The sequence below is a fragment of the Anthonomus grandis genome, chromosome 1 (assembly GCF_022605725.1).
Source record: "Anthonomus grandis grandis chromosome 1, icAntGran1.3, whole genome shotgun sequence".
Lineage (NCBI taxonomy): Eukaryota > Metazoa > Arthropoda > Insecta > Coleoptera > Curculionidae > Anthonomus > Anthonomus grandis.
Window position 1 is genome coordinate 51,756,519 of NC_065546.1, and position 16,929 is coordinate 51,773,447.

General features: G+C 30.0%; 1 protein-coding gene across 5 annotated transcripts in view; it reads right to left on the bottom strand.

Annotated features, from left to right (window-relative positions):
• Positions 1 to 703: 703 nt before the first annotated feature.
• Positions 704 to 16,929, bottom strand: part of LOC126736278 (leucine-rich repeat serine/threonine-protein kinase 1) — an 84,783-nt gene continuing 68,557 nt past the window's right edge. For 4 of the 5 annotated variants that reach the window (XM_050440594.1, XM_050440562.1, XM_050440578.1 and 1 more), the window contains exons 26-31: positions 15,940 to 16,172; positions 15,668 to 15,863; positions 11,681 to 11,867; positions 9,688 to 9,936; positions 8,591 to 8,897; positions 704 to 2,452 (exon numbers count right to left, since the gene is read on the bottom strand). In XM_050440594.1, the coding sequence (XP_050296551.1) occupies positions 2,096 to 2,452; positions 8,591 to 8,897; positions 9,688 to 9,936; positions 11,681 to 11,867; positions 15,668 to 15,863; positions 15,940 to 16,172 (1,529 nt within the window). In that variant the 3' untranslated portion in view covers positions 704 to 2,095. The remainder of the gene's footprint in view (positions 2,453 to 8,590; positions 8,898 to 9,687; positions 9,937 to 11,680; positions 11,868 to 15,667; positions 15,864 to 15,939; positions 16,173 to 16,929) is intronic. The other variant, XM_050440586.1, reaches the window with a different exon arrangement.

The window sequence follows — 16,929 nt, forward strand, 5'->3', positions numbered from 1 at the left end:
ATCATATCATAAACGTATTTGATCTGCAATGTACGTATTTTTTGTCTATTGTATTTAGGTTAACATTAATTGTAATTCTAACATATATTTGTAACATTAAATACGCCTTAGGATGTGATACGCACGAAGTTTAAGAAAATTTTTTTAGATATAGATTTTAATAGAAACCTTCAAAGGATTTTTCATCATCACCTTTTTTTATAACTTCAAGTGTCATCAACTTTATTTTAAAATTTGAAAAAACAAGTTAAAAAAATTCCTTTATTTTTAATTCGCAAGGTATTTCTTATAAATTAAAATATATATTATTATCCATATGAATTGATCGACAATAATTTAATCAATACGGTTTCAATTAACTTCGTCAGACGAAAGTCAGGAAAAATTGAGAAATTATGTGGACTCAAAATACACAAAATTAAGATTTTCGAAAATAAATCATTAAATATGTTTTATATAATATATAGACATAGAAAATTTAAAAATTGCTTAGAACAAACACAACAGAGAAATAAATTAATAAATAAGTCGGTAAAATTTTACTTTACCATTTGAGAAAAGGAAATGCATTAATACTTCAACTTCTTTTGTATAAAAATTCTTTTTAATCGTCGAAATATCATAATTAATCGAATAATTGAAATATGGAATTAAAAGTTATGAAAAATAACTTGATTTCGGCGATTTTTTTTATTAATAAACAATCCCCTTAATTTCACATTTATCTATATTATTTATTTTCGCATTTAAAAAGTATCAAAAATATAGGTACCGTAATACTTTAGTCAGAAAAAGTACTATATCAATAAATTAAAAATAGGTCCTTTATGAAAGTTTGTTTCTAACCAATCCATAACTAATTATAAAATACTTTAAAAGATAAAAACAATCATAAGCAAAAATAAAAATTCTACAATTTTTTTACAATATCCGGAAGATGGTTTTATTGATGGTTGAGAGAAGCATCGTCAAGTTTGGAAAGTGATTTTCATTGCAAACTAAAAATAATAGTTTTTTTTTTAACCGCCCATTTCGTAACTAAGTATCAATTAGGGATCAATAAAAACTCTTTTAAATGTTATAAATATATGTGCTATTCGCATGTCTACATGAATTTACTTGTATACGCAAATCTACAAATTCCGATTATTAAAATATGCTATTCTAATAACAAAGTATTAAAAAAAACGTTTCAAATAACAGGTCTATTGCGATTATTTTTTGTAATGCTGCTAGGATTTTGTAATATAATTACGTTTTACGTTTACCTATTTTTTTAATATTGTTTGTCTTGTATTTTAATTGAAATTTATTATAGTGAAATATTATTAATTTCCCGATATATACCCTCTAGATAATTGATAATGTTTGGGTGGAATATGTCGAAAATAAAATTTATCTATTATTTATTTATTTTTTAACTTTTTGTTAATCAATTTGTTAATTGGCTTTGTATTATGATTTGGGTTTAAATAAATAAACAAAATCTTGCATACTAAGATGCATAATTAAAAGTAAAATATTTGTTCTCAATAAAAATCATTCAGATCTTAGTCCGGCTGCAATCAGGTAAAACTATTTGAAAGTATATTAGAAACATTAGTTGTCAAATTTTTAAAATCTGTATAAATTTGTTTTAGGAAAAATATGCAAGGTGTTTAATTGAAAAAAGTGAACTTGCTAGGATTTTCTTTTCGATTTTATAATGCACATTTTTTGACATATCTAAAAAATATTTTTTAGATATTCCCTGTAAGTATAGGTAAGTATAATACCGCGCCATGATATATAGCTCGTGATAACACCCGTCGTGAGTTCCCACCACATAAGTCTACATTGCATTTTTCATATACAACCTTGGTCGAAACTTACATTATAAAAAGGCCTAAGAACTCATTTATATTTTATACGTTGAGATTCGACTCAATAACAATTATATTATGCAATTTCTCGTCTTATGTTTGACTCAAATGTTATTAAAATCTCAAATCGCCAAAAAGCCAGTTAAATAGCAGCTTCATCAACTAAACTTTGTGAAAAAACAAACCATTATTGCATTAAAATCTCTCATTATACCTTATTTCATGAAATTATTTCAAACGGCATTCCAATGCTCCGCCCTCCATAACAAAATAAACATATTTGGTTGATTTATATATGCGGTATAATTACTAGGTATAGAACTAACAACTGGTACCCTTAAGGGCATTGGCACGTCAGTATACCTGGATAAAAGATTTCTATAACCTCTGCCTATAGAGGCGATTAACGGGGTATTTTCGTTACTTTCGTTCATGTTCTTTGGTAATACTAAAGGAACTATTAACTTAACTTCTTCTTCGTACGGTCTGAAGATGGTGATAGGTCGTAAGGTCGATTTTTCAGCAATAATGATGCAACCCCAAGTTGTGCCTATGTAGAGTTCATCATTAAGAGCTACTAGGGTTGATACCTGAAAAATTTGAAAAATGTCTGAAAATTGAAGTAATAAGAGGAAATTCAGAGAAAGCGTTTTCATTTAATTTGAAGAATTTTTTGTGACTTTTTTTTTGGTATGTTAAATTTCTATAAACTTAAAATCAGTTATTATTTAATATATTTTAAGTCAAAGCGCACAAAAATTTAAATAAAACAGTAAAATCTACTATATTGGCGCACAAGACAAAAAGATCATTTCTGACAAAATGTTTACCAAAGTTTTTGCTTTCTTGGATTTTCTAATTCCAGGATGTACAAAAAAAAGATATACAGGAGATCCCAAGAAATCGATAATTTATTTATAACCGAAAGACCCGAATTTTAGTAATCTATTTCAATAATAATAGTCCTAGGTGTTTTGAATGTCTTGTTTTAATTTACAGAACTGTGAACCAATTTTATTGTTTCACATATATAACATACTAAATTAACATCTAACATTCTTCACAAAGTATAATTTATTTGAAATTTTAGCATTATATGTGTAGATGATTGTTGTTGGAATGAGAAGATGTGTCCACATTTTGTGCATCCAGATGACCTACAGTTTTTAGTTGAGTGATTTATTGGAGACAGCATCGTTAGATGCTGCATACAGCATCGTTAGATGTTATTAGACTTACCACGTTTGAAGAGTCGGTTAAATTTTTTTCTGAGGAAATTTGTTTAAGTTTTAGTCAAAATGTTTTCCTAATTTTGCAATTTGATGTAGGTAGAAACACTGAAGGAATTTACTCTCAATATGATGGTCATCCTCATTTCACATGATAAAAAATGATCTTAAAATTTCAAATGTACATTACTTTACCCTAAAAACCTTTAACCAAAGCCTGATTCAATTTGTTATCTTTGGTAGATTTCAAGTTTCAACTTATTCATTTTTTCAGCACTTTCAAGCTTATTCATGAAATTACCATATATTACAGGTCTACAAATAGTGTTATAAAAGAAAATGTCTGGGATATTTGTACATTTTTCAAAATGGTTTCTAGAGCAAAATAAAATAATTACTGTTGAGTTTTCAACAAATAAATGTTTTGTAAATTTTGCTACTATGAAAATGTTGATTAAATAAATAGTAAAAAGAAACAAAAACTTTATGGATTATTTATTGAAAAATCTTTTGAAAGTATGTTTACTTTTCTTGATTGTATACCTATTGTTGTTGTTAGGTTATTTATAATTAATAGCTTGTATGAAATGTTGTTTTTAAATTTAAAAAAGTAATTGATAATAGATCGACTAAAATATTTAAAAAAAATATTATCAGAGGACTTGGTAATGAAACTTTTCGCTTTGTTATTGAATTCTTCGAAAAAAACTTTAGAATGAAATATAGTTTCTTTTCTTTAATTTTCCATAAGCTTTGTAACTGAGATGTTATAAAGTTAATAGGGTGTGTTATAAAATTTAAAAAGTATGTATATTTTAAGAGTGTTCAAAATAAGACTTCCCTATAAATGTATGTTGTGTACCTTATTCGACCCGAAGCCAGTACATATTATTTAACTCCAAAATTGTTTCCTTAACAATAAACAAAGAATAAATCAAAACAATAACAAAATATTAAGATCAATAAAAAAGAAAATGAGGGACAACGATATAGTTTTCATAAAAGCCGATAAGGGATCGTGCTTAAAAGTAATGGATTTCCTAAGTACAGATGAATTTGAAAGGGTCAACAGAGATCCCACAGATCCATTCTTTAATAAATTAAAAAAAGTCTTAGACATGACCTTGGTAACCTTAGAATATTTTAATTCAACACAACAAAAACTATATCCCATGAACCCTAAAACACCTCTATTGTATGGGTTGCCAAAAGTCCATAAAACTAGCATGCCAATTAGACTTGTAGTTTCCTCTGTTGACTCCCCTTGTTACCAGTTATCATCTTGGCTTAATAACGTTCTTAGAAATGTTTCAAACTTTAAAGCGCCATATTCTGTAACAAATTCACTGAATTTTGCCAAGAGCATTCAGAATGTTCACATTCCAGATGCAGCCCAGCTTATATCGGTAGACGTGAAAAACTTATTTCCAAGCATTCCACCGGCTGCTTGTCTGTTCTTAGTCAAAGAGCTCCTCAGGGGAAAACTCATCACTCTTAGTAGAAAATCTACGTCTTTCTACTGTGTTAGATCAAATTTTTTTCCAATTTAACAACCGTTTTTTTAAACAAAAAGATGGACTGGCAATGGGCTCTTGTTTATCGCCATTTCTTAGTGAAGTATTTCTTAATAATGAGCAGTAATTTTAAAAATAACATCATTTTTTATAAACGGTATGTGGATGATATCTGTATGGTTTGGAATGGAAGTGAGGTAGAGCTTTCAAATTTCCATAATTATGTCAACTCTCTTCACTCCAAATCACACGAGTTCACAATCGAACGGGAACAGAACAACACCTTACCATTCTTAGATTAATTACTTAAGAGGGAAAAAAATAAGATATCCTTTCAAATATTCCATAAACAAGCAACAACTGATAATATTATCCAATATAATTCAACATCAGCACATTTGCTGCTTTCCATTCCTTGTAAAAAGTACATATTAAGTTTGGCTTTATTGTTTGTGTCAAAAATAACATTAACTAAACCAAAATACCGACCTCCATCCTTTTACGTTCTGAAACTGCAAGATTATTTTTAATGTATTCGTAGCCAATAAGTATTTGTCCGTAAAACATACGCATCAACTATGTACTTGTAAATTTTTTTATAAAAAATGTAAATTAATGTCAAAATTTAAAGTTTTTCAAAAAAATTATTTACATGTTGTACAACTGATACCAATATTGAATGGATTCATGCGGATTTTCTGTATAGGCACACTTTAATATTCTGGAAGTTTAGAAATGCACCGAAGTTGAGTCTCCTCAATAGAAATAAAGTATCGCAATCGTCGCGGGAAATCATAGCAAAATTATACATGAAAAAGGGCCTGTTTCAAGGAATTTTAATAGGAGTACTTTTTTGCTTATAAATATTAAGGAAATTGTTTCCATGATAAAAAAGAAGTAAAACACTGAACTGAGTATTTCCAACTTGGAAGAAACTTTCTTTAAACTGGCTATTTCTATTACTGTATACTAAATTATTCAACTATTGTAATAAACCAGGGAGCGTTTCTTCTCGTATATATGTGGTCATATACATATGTAAATAATACATGTTACTTTAACAGTCGCACCTGGAACGGGGGAGTCAGTCCCTGACTATTTTTTTTTAACATTTCTTAGCTGTTTTTAATTTCTATCCAAAAATCTTTTAGGACTTTTAAACTGTGTATTTTTTTAACCCATAGACATAACATTTGTTGGTAATGGTAAAATGTTGTAAAAATACCGATGTGCCCGCGTCTGGCGACTTTTTACCAGTAGTATCGTTACAGTTGTTGTGTAGTTCAGTACTGATACAATTTTTTTATAATTTTTAACTGTTTCATTTTGATATGAGTGGAAGATATTTGACTGATCGCGAATTGGAAGAAGCTCTTTATGCTGAGAATGAAGATGATGTGAGGGATTACATAGATCCAGATTTGCAAAGTTCAGATGAAGAATCCGATGACGATCAAGGTGAACAGCAGAATCGCTTTTGTCAAGAAACGGAAAATAAATCATTATCTAGTAAGTAACATATTTTATAACTAAGTAAATAAATAACTAGTTTCAAAAAATCATAAAAACGTAGCGCGTTGTGGCAAATATTTTACTGCGTTTGTATTCTATATTTTTTTGTATTCTTTTAGCTTCAAATATTCAATCAGAGCAGCATGAATCTTCTGAAGAAATTATGGATGAGGAATCAGATGAGGAAAGTAGTAGTACGGAAGAAAATAATGGTACTTACTATCTTCAAAATGGTTTATTAGTAGTTTTGATTGTTTTTTTCTAGATTCTACAGCAAGACGTCGTCCACGGCCTAAAGCTGTAATAAATCAAATTAATTCTGACATGATTTCTGCATCAGGTCTTACATGGAAATCTGATCCTATTGCCCGACGAAGGCAAATTGCTGCTAATGTATGAAAGAAGCGCCAGGTCTCAAAAATGGAGTAAAACCTAAAACGCCACTTGAAGTGATTCGACTTTTTTTCGATGACGACACCATCGAATTTATTTCGATTAATATACGAACCAGAAACTCGCCCTTGTAAAAGAAAGCACTCCACAATCTTCTTTCATACAAAAATATAGGAGTTTTGAAAGAGAAGAAATATTAGGCTACATTGGCTTCTTGATAACAGCAGGTGGTTACAAGCAAAACAAAGATCCGCTTATCGACTTATTCAATGAAGAGAATTTGCCAATTTATAGGGCTACGTTTTCACACTACCGTTTCCAACTACTACAAAAATGTATAAGGTGTAATGATAAAACTACTCGAGATGTTCGTAAAGAATACGACAGCTTTGCTGCAGCAAGAGATATATAAGAGCGTGTCACAGGCAAATTTCCAGACTTTTTGGCTCCTTCAGAGTCAGTTGTAATAGACGAGGGGCATATATAACATTCCATGGCAGATGCAAATTCCGTTTATATATTTCTACAAAACCTGGTAAATATGGGATTGAAGCTAATGTGCTCTGTGACTCAGAAAACTACTATTGTTTTGCTGCAGAACCATATGCTGGAAAAGTAATCAATCAGCCCAAAGATTAGGATAGTGGTCCAGAAGTCGTAAAACGTCTTGTAGAATTAGCAAAATTGCAGAATAGTGGTCGCAATATCACAATGAACAGAAAATTTACGTCAGTGCCAACAGCAAATGCTTTGTTGGAACAAAATCTTACAGTCGTGGGACCAATAATGAGTAACAGAAAAGATGTTCCACCAGAACTAAGACCACAACAAGGGCATATAGTTGTCGTCGAGGCACAAGAAGATGGCGATGGCTGTTTTTTTCAATCTGATTGATATAGTTATGTACTATATCAATCAGATTGAAAAGAATATGTTAAGTATATTCTTTTCATAAAAGCTAACGAGAACTGGGCAAGAGAGAATCCAAAACAAAAATCTGGGAGAAAAATATTTCTAAAATGCTTAGGCAAGGAGTTGTGTCAAATCAACACGAGAAATCGTTTAAAGTATAAGAGACTTCAAAATAAATATATAGCTTCTTTGAAAATTTTTGGTTTGGAATATCAACAAAACCAGCACACAGAGGTTTAGTTCGTCGAGAGGCAAATGGACCAGCTACGGCCACGAACAAATTAAAACAACTAGACATTGCACAGTCTTTAATAATAGTTAGGTTTTTTGCACACTTATTTTTTATTAAAGTCTTTAAAAAAATAAAATGTTTTTTTTTTTAATAAGATCATTGATTTTATTACTTAAAAAAAGCACCTACACACACAAAAATCTGACGTCAGTCGCTAACCCCCCTGTTCCGGTTTCAAGGAAACCTGCGGTTAGTTCCTAACCCCCTCCTTCCATATTCTCCGGGTACACTGTTAGGGTCCCAGTGCGACTGTTAAAGTTTTAATTTAAAGATATTTTTATTGTTTTATGATTTTAAAAAAATCTTAATGATTTTAATCACGAAAAGAAAAACTGTACGATTACTCTTAAATGATTATACTTGTTACTAAGACAAGATCCCTACTTTTTTTGACAACGTACAAATTTCCTTTTATTAGAAAATCAGGTGTGAATAATATTAACTTCATCTTAAGACCTGTATGTGGGAAAGATTAGGACTGTTTTTTGTGTGTTTCGTGCTTGCAATTTATTGTATAAAATTTATTCTCATTGTGAGGAAAATTTTTGTTGAGAAAAACGATATTTTATTGAATTCATATTTTAATACAAAAAATATTACTAATAATCATAATAACGTCAAAGAACTTCACTATGAGTTTCTGAGTTTTTTTATGAGTAATAAATTTAAGAGTAATTTTCAGTATAATTCTTTGACGTCTAAAACGGTTTTAATTTACAAGAAAAATTAAAGAAATAATATTGAGCTCTAGTTAATATATAATGTCCTGGGATTCCTTTCCTTTTTAATTTTATTATTATATTAAGAAGATAGTGAAGGTAAACTTTATTAGATGAGTGATTTTCGATATTTAACATCAGAACATAACCAACTTACCTGACAGTTTGTAGGACTTAAATGTTCTTCAATGGCGATCGACTTGAGACTCTCCGAGCAGGGTACTAGCTTCGAACAGTCAAGTTTATTGATAATATTGCGCGTTTTTACATCCCATTGATAAACAACACAGCCCGGTCTAACATAGGACCAAACATTTTGCTCCGTTGACACTAAATTCATTACATCTACTAAGTTGATTACTGGTTGGTAGTGGTTCAAGACTTCATGACCTGCCACTACTTGATCTTTTATTGTGTAGATTGTGATTTGCCCATTGCTGCCTCCGCACCAGAGCTCGCAGGAACTAAAATTGAAGGTTTGTTATTATATTAGAAGAAAAATTACAAAATATGATTTATGTTAGGGATTTTCGTCCATCACTGGATCCATAACAAAAAACTATACAATATTAAGTTATTAAATTAATTAAGCTTTATTAACGAGTTGCAATATTTTTTTAAATAATATAAAAATGGATTTTACTTAAACAACTTCATAATTTTAATTTAGCTCAACAGAATTTAATAAACTTGGTTTCGTTTACTAAAAGAAGGCTTGGTAGTTAAAAAGAAATAAACTCATCTCCTAGATGCTAATGAAATCCGACATGATTAAAATAATCATGTAAAAGTAGTAAAAATATCTTACTAACGTTGCACTTAATTATAAATTATTATTTACGTAATGTTTATGATTAAAAAAAGTACTGCAAATCAGGCAAGGCTCTAGTAAGAAACAAATTAGAGAATTCAATCGAGCTGAAGAATTTTAAAGCAGCATCACGCCACTTGGAATCCCAAAATAGTCACTATCTCAAAATTTTCAATCTAACAAATTTCTACCCTGAAATTTCCATTTGCTATCTGGCAATAAAAAAAAAACAATTAAGGCTCAAACTCAACCCTTATAAAAATGCAAATATTGGAATACCAAAACTTTTTTCCAAAAATAAAAAATAGAGTTACTGTTAAGAAGCATTATAATGATATTTAGGTTTTTAACTAAAATAATAACCTTAATTAAATAATACAACTTTTATTATGCATCTAAAATGATGCTATACTTTTAATCACAATAATCTCTATTCTACTTACCTCTCTGCTTCTCTAAATATTGCACACATGCAGTTGATTCCTGAAGTCAATCCCAGCTCTGTCATTACAAATGTACCCTCAGCAGCAGTGGGCGTAACAGGTCTTATCTCAGAATTAACTAAAAATAATCGGCCATTCGAAAGGGCACAAGCAACTCTTTTGAAAGGGGCAAGATACATGAGAGCTTGAACTTGAGAGTCGGGCTCTGTTTCCAGGGCATAGTAAAAGAGTTTTCTTCCATCACTGGATCTATAACAACAAATACACATTATTAAGTTATTGAACTTATTAAGCTTTACAAACGAGTTATTAAGTTTAACTAATATATTTTTTAAATAATATCAAACTTGTCTTTACTTAAGTCTTTATCATTTTAGTTCAGGTTAAAGAAATTTAATAAACTTGGTCTCGTTTACTAAAAGAAGGAATTAGTTTAAAAAAATTGCTTTATCACATTAATTTCCAGTAATGTAGTATTGCCACTTTTATACGGATCATGAACTTCGCTTTATTGATCATGTTAATCAGTCCCTACAAAAAGCATATTGCAATTTAAAATTACTTTATCAAGAACAGCATATTTTCAATAGAAAACTTAAAATTCTGTTATGCGACTCCTTAATATTATCACATTTAAACTACTGTGATCTTGTTTACGGACCCTGTATAACTGCAGCTTTATCAAGTCGAATTATGAAATTACAAAATTCATGTATTTGCAAATATAAACATATTAGTCAGGCTTTCAACCAATCAGGATGGTTGTCTATGAGTGAGAGAAGATATTTACATATGATGTGTTTATATCACAATGTCTTATTGCTTAAATCTCCGCCATACTTATAAAATTCGATTTCAAACTGATATCCATAATATAAACATAAGGTTTAAGGGTAAGCTAACAATTCCAGTGCATTTTACTTCCCTACTCGAACGATCCTATTCATATCTTATTGCGAAACGTCTAAATGATTTTCCTGCAGTTGTATTTGCTATGTCTCCAGTTAATTTCAAAAAATATGTAATTGACAAATAACGGGCAAGGTGTATCGACATTTGAGGGAGTTTATAAATAGCAATTCTTTCTTTTTATTGTATACTTAAGAATTATAAAATGATATACGAAAATTAATTAAATCAAAAGATTTTTAGTATTTACTTTTGCAGTCTTTATTATTATTATTATTATTATTATTATTATTATTATTATTATTATTATTATTATTATTATTATTATTATTATTATTGTTATTATTATTATTGTTATTATTATATAAAAGGAGCAACGGTTATTTTAAGTATAATATTCGAGAAATCAATCTCCGCAGTTCGTTTATCTTGGAGTAGCCTTTAACACTCATTATCAAAAAGTATCAATGAATTTTCAATATAAAATTATAGAAGATTGTAATTCGATATGTAATTTAGATTCGGTTCTTCTTATTGAATACGGAAGAAGTTTCAAAGAATAAGTAGAATATTAACGTGTAGTGCGAAATTGTAGCAAACAGTATTATCAGTTATTTTTAATAGCCATTTAAATGCTAACTCATACTTAGATTTTTTACAAAAAATAATAAATCACCTACACAAGTTAAACATTTTAACTGTAAAAACTGCCTATTTTTAGTATATTAATAAATTGGAAAGATACATCCTCGTTTTTTATTTTGACTGCCAAGGAACGACGTTCACGGACTGATGTTAGAAAAATTCTTTATAATTACAATATCTATAAAAAATATATTACGGGACAAAACTACTTACAAATTCAGTTTAGTTTTAATCTTCTCTCGAAGATGCTAACATCGTTAGCGAAACACGTGTCGATAGTAAAAATAAAGAGTTTTGGTTAGTGGGAGAACTGTCTCGTAATTTGAGTGTAACACCAAAGATTCCAACCTAGGTAGGGCTAATAGATAAGATAGGACTAACAATATCTATAGGCTAGATTCTATTTTCTATTACAAGTTTAAGAGTAAAAAATACTTACGAATAAGCATGAATGGATCCTGAGCAATCGCCTATCCATACAGTATCGCCAACGGTGCATGTAGCAGAAGGTCTTATAGGCAGTGTCATCGTGTGATATTGCAACCACCCACGATCGGCTGCTAGTAGCAAATCTATCCTAGAATTTTCGCACATCAGCCACATTTCTGATCCAGAGAGTCCATCATCTGTAAAAGAAAATAGTTTTATTTCAATTGGCAATTTCAATTTTTTATTATTTCAAATAATTACCAGCTTTTAGTTAATAACTGTGAATAATGATAAAAACAATACTACACACTAATAATTCAGAGATACTTGATAATACAATTAAAAAAAAAAATTAAATCTCATAACATTACAGAATGACCCGACCACATAATGTTAGCACTAAATGGGTAAAGGACCCTTGTGGCTCAGGCATAAATAGTGAACCTCAATTTAATTTTAAAGAAACGTTCAGTGGATATTATTTCCACATTAAAAAAAATAAAAAGCAATAGTGTTCTATAGAAAATTTTACTTTAAACTATTTTGTTGGTATTAGTTCTAAACGAAAGAACAGTATAGCATAAATTTTCATAGGATCCTATTAAATTTTATATTTTTAGCATGCTAACTTATTTAATCTTTAGTTGAACAATTGTCCTTTATTTAACCAGCTTCAAAAATAATTTGACTTTTTCCATAAAACCAATAATATTTTGAGTTCTGATCTAAAAACCAATTTTTTTAACAAATAAATGGGTTAAAATAAGTACATTCCTTATAGAGGATAATAATAATTAGTTATAGAAGTTTTAAATATGCAACCACTTTAATCGAACTGGTTTGTGAGTAACTTACTTTTTAATGTAGACTATAGTTACTTTAAAGTTTTTCATGATGTTGATATGCATTGATGGGAGAGAGTACAAAAAAAACTTTCTCATATACTAAATGTACCTTGGGTTTATTAGAGTTTTCTCCCTAAAAGAGTATAATGTGCAAGATGATTCGTGAGTAAATGTCAATACAGGTACGTATTAAGAGCCCAAAAATAAATATAAAATTATATACTGGGGGTTAAAGTTTTTATTTCATTTTTCTATTTTTCAAATAAAATCTATGATAATGTACATATTGAACTAAAAATTGCGAATTTTAATATAATCTTAGTATGCCTCTTAATTGTAGGAGGTGCCACCTACACGTCTTATATAATTTACTATTTTGAACGATTACAACTTTTTGAAACGGCCCTATATTATATCTTTATTTTGTCATTTTTACGTCGAAAAGGTATACATGTTAAAATTTGATATGAGCAACCAATTTCGAAATATTTGGATTTAAAAAAATTATCTAATTTCATTATAGCAAACTTAAAAACAAAATTGTAACTACTAATATTACAATACTACAATATTATCACGCATTTTAATTTTTAGTGAAATTATTGCTTTTAAATTATGTTCAAAGAAACATAATCTAGGTTTTATAATTCCATTATTTACTTCCGAGCACATCAGCTTTGTAGTGAATAGCTCAGGTTGCTCTGTGGATAGATTCGGGCGAATTTCTTAGAGCTTGGACTGCGTTTGTTATCTAATCCAGTAATGTTTCTCTTGTATTTATATTAGTAGAATATATCAGTGATTTAAACCACCCCTAAAGGCAATAATCTAAAGGTCTGGCAATCTAGCTGACCAGTTATACGGACCACCCCGACCAGTCCATCGATTTGGAAAGATTTAATTTGAAAATTTGTAAAATCGGCAAAAAGTGGAGAAACATCTCAAATATTGTATTACTTTTAGCTGTATAACATTTATTTTCCTACCGAGCTCTAATATGAAATCTCTTTGTAATGTTTTTTGTTTTTTGCCAATAAATATTGAAATATCCGCCTTTTTTATAAATAATTTTAATTTTATGATTTAACAGAGGCAAAAAGTGAAGAAAAATACCTCTCTCATCTCTTTCTTTTTTTAGTTTTGCAAAATGTATGACTAAAATTGAGTTCAGTTAAACCTAGGTTGTATTGTATATCGGTTTAAAAATGCCCCGCGGTTACAGCTTATCAAACGATGTAAATAAAATAATTATTTACAAATTTAATAGTGGGCAAAAGTAAGCTAAAGATTAAAATCTTAATAGATCAATTATAGGCAAGGTTATTACCTTTTGGAAGACCAGAAAAACTATAAAAAGGCCCCCCAAGACCGGAAGTCCCAAAAACTAATGATGCTGAAAATAGAAAAATTAAGAGGTTTGTACCCAGTTACCCATTTGCTTCAGCTAGTAGTGTTAAACAAGAATTACCAAAAGTTTCACTCTCAATTCGAAGCATTCGGTATCGCCTTAGTGACATGGGACTGTATGAGCGGCATCCAGCAAAAAAACCTTTTTTTTTACCTAGGAACAGGGCTGCTAGACTACAGTTTGCAAGAGATCATCTTTCATGGACCATAGAAAAATGTTTTACTTTCGGATAAAAGAAAATTTAATTTGTTTGGATCCGATGGTGTAAAGTGAGTATAACGTCCGAAGAGTTGTAAACTTAATCCTTAATACATTTTGCCCACTATAAAACATGACGGCGGAAATGTTATGGTGTGGGGGTGTTTTTCAGGAACAGGTGTTGGTCTATTAGTGGGTGTAGAAGGTAAAATGAATCGTTTTGAATATCTGCGCATTCTTGAGCAGCAAATGCTTCCACATGCTGAAGACAACATGCCATTATTGTGGACGTTTCAATACGATAACGCTCCAAAGCATACTTCAGTACTCGTGAAACAGTGGTTAGCTAGCAATAAAGTTATTGTTATGAGGTGGCCTGCTCAGAGCCCAGATATTAACCCTATAGAAAACCATAGACAAAAGAACAAGGCTAAATTCAGAAACCAGGAAGAATTATTTTAAGAATTAAATAAAATATATTTGACCATAAGTCACTGAATTCTAGGTGTATAGAAGTTATTAACACTAAGGGGTTTCCAACACGATATTAATTGCACTCTATGGAAAAATTAAATAAATAAATTGTTTCTCCACTTTTTGCCGATAGTGTACCTACTCAAGCTTCGATTTTCATTTAGCCAATTACAGAACTGCATTCTCAATTCACCCTCCTGCAAATGATTAACCCGTTGTAAATAAAATGGGTATAAACAATTGATGTGAGGATTACGTAACTTGGTAAGTATCTTCAATACGTCTAGTGTGCTTATGCTTAGATCATTTTCGACGGCATTGAGTATCATTACTTCTCTTATAGATACAACTTTAAAACTTGGACACATCCCAGATTCTCCAGCAGTAGCGAAAACTTTTGGAAAAAGAAAGAGCAAGACGCTGGTATTCCGCGACTGCTTTAATTGAGATCCCATTGCAGAAACCATAGAAGAATATGCACGATGTGAGAATTTCGCACGCATAATAACGAACTTAGATCGAATGTTTCTTAAATGATACGATAATAAAAGTTAGGAATACACTTTGACAGTATCAACATTTTATAACTCATGTTGCTATTGCTTAGTAACAGGACGGAAGATGGCAACGCCAACCAGCAGTTATTCTGGCAGGCAAGGCATACTTCTTTTCTGGTACAATATATGCATAGAGAATTTACGTGCATCTGATAAAAAAATACTTTTCTAAAAAATGAGAAGCATCGTAATTTAAAATTATGTAATTTTAAAACCCACCGAAAACTAATTTTTACTCCATTATTTACATTAGCATAGATTTTATTTAAAAAATAGAAAAAATAAATAAAGACTTTAGCAGCCAGTATTTCGGAAACAAAGGCCTTGCGGACTCATATTTTTTTTATACTTTTATGTTTATTTTTGGTATACGTGCTTGAAATATGGACATTTCCTCATAAATCACACTGTATATGTCTATCAGAGTAAGGATATATTTTTATACGCTAATAAATTTAATATGCTTGTAAATTTCTAAAAGAATATAATAATTTATGTAACGTTTTTTGCCTTACCAGTAATATTAGTTAGAGCTGCACTAGTGGAAGCAACAACAGATGCCGGATGTTTCAAAGAAACCACATCACATAAATGTGTGAATTCCGGGGCGCTTGCGATTGAAACAATCTGACTAGCTGTTGGTCGGTCTTTGGGTTGTTGTGACCAACAAATCACCATCAAATCTAGGAAATAGCTTGGGTATAACGTTTCCTAAAAGAACATTTATTAATTATAATTTATATTAAATCTTAAAAAGAAATAATTAAAAACAACACCGGTGACATACTCTATATGTGAGTGGTGGCCTTCCTCCCTCTAATATGCAATCTTTAACAGATTCGTGACCTTCAAACGGTTGGTGCAAGGTTAAAAGCTCGTAAATAAACATTCCAAAGGAAAAACAGTCGACTTTCTCTGTGTACTCCTCTTCACCGTTGTATCTCATTATTTCTGGTGCCATAAAGCCCTCTGTGCCACCAAATCCTTTGGTGCCTGATGGAAGGGTAAGACGACTAATACCTGAAACAAGATATTTTGTTAAAATATACCGATTATTGTTGTTCTACGGGTAAATAAATGTGTTTCTTTTATGCGTCCGTGTCAACCAATTTTTAGGAACTTCATCAGAGATACTCTTGGGATATTGGATTTTTTTTAATATTCAGAAAAATATTACTGCCGATTTTTGGGTTTGCAATATATGAAAATAATTATAATGAGCTTGTCTAACATTTTTTCTAAATTAAAAGACATTCTATATTGTAACAAACTTTATGGACCTCAATTAAATTAATCATTTTTTTTAATTGTACTAACTAGCATAATTTAAAAAGCGCAGCAGACAGTGGGGAGAATGTTAATAAATGTATGGTAAAAGCGGATCATTGCATTATTTAAAATTTCTCAAACGAAAATTTATTAATTCTAGTGAATAACTTCAACCAAATTGCTTGTGATTACACATCCAAAGGGACATTCCAATGAAATATTTAGGCCTAATTATGGATTAACTTTCAAGAAGGTTTATTAAGGATGATTAAAGATAAAATCTCATCAGCTGAGAAATATATTAAATAAAAAATTATTATTAAATTCTATTCATTAGTCGAGTTTTTATTGTAGTATGAAAAGGCTTTTACTATAGTGCATTTTGGATTTTTAGGATATGTAAAAACAAAATAGTAATAAATGAGGGTCTTTATTAAATAATTAATTTAATTAAATAATAGTCTTTATTAATAAAGACCCGCTATATGCCACGAATTTACTTTATACA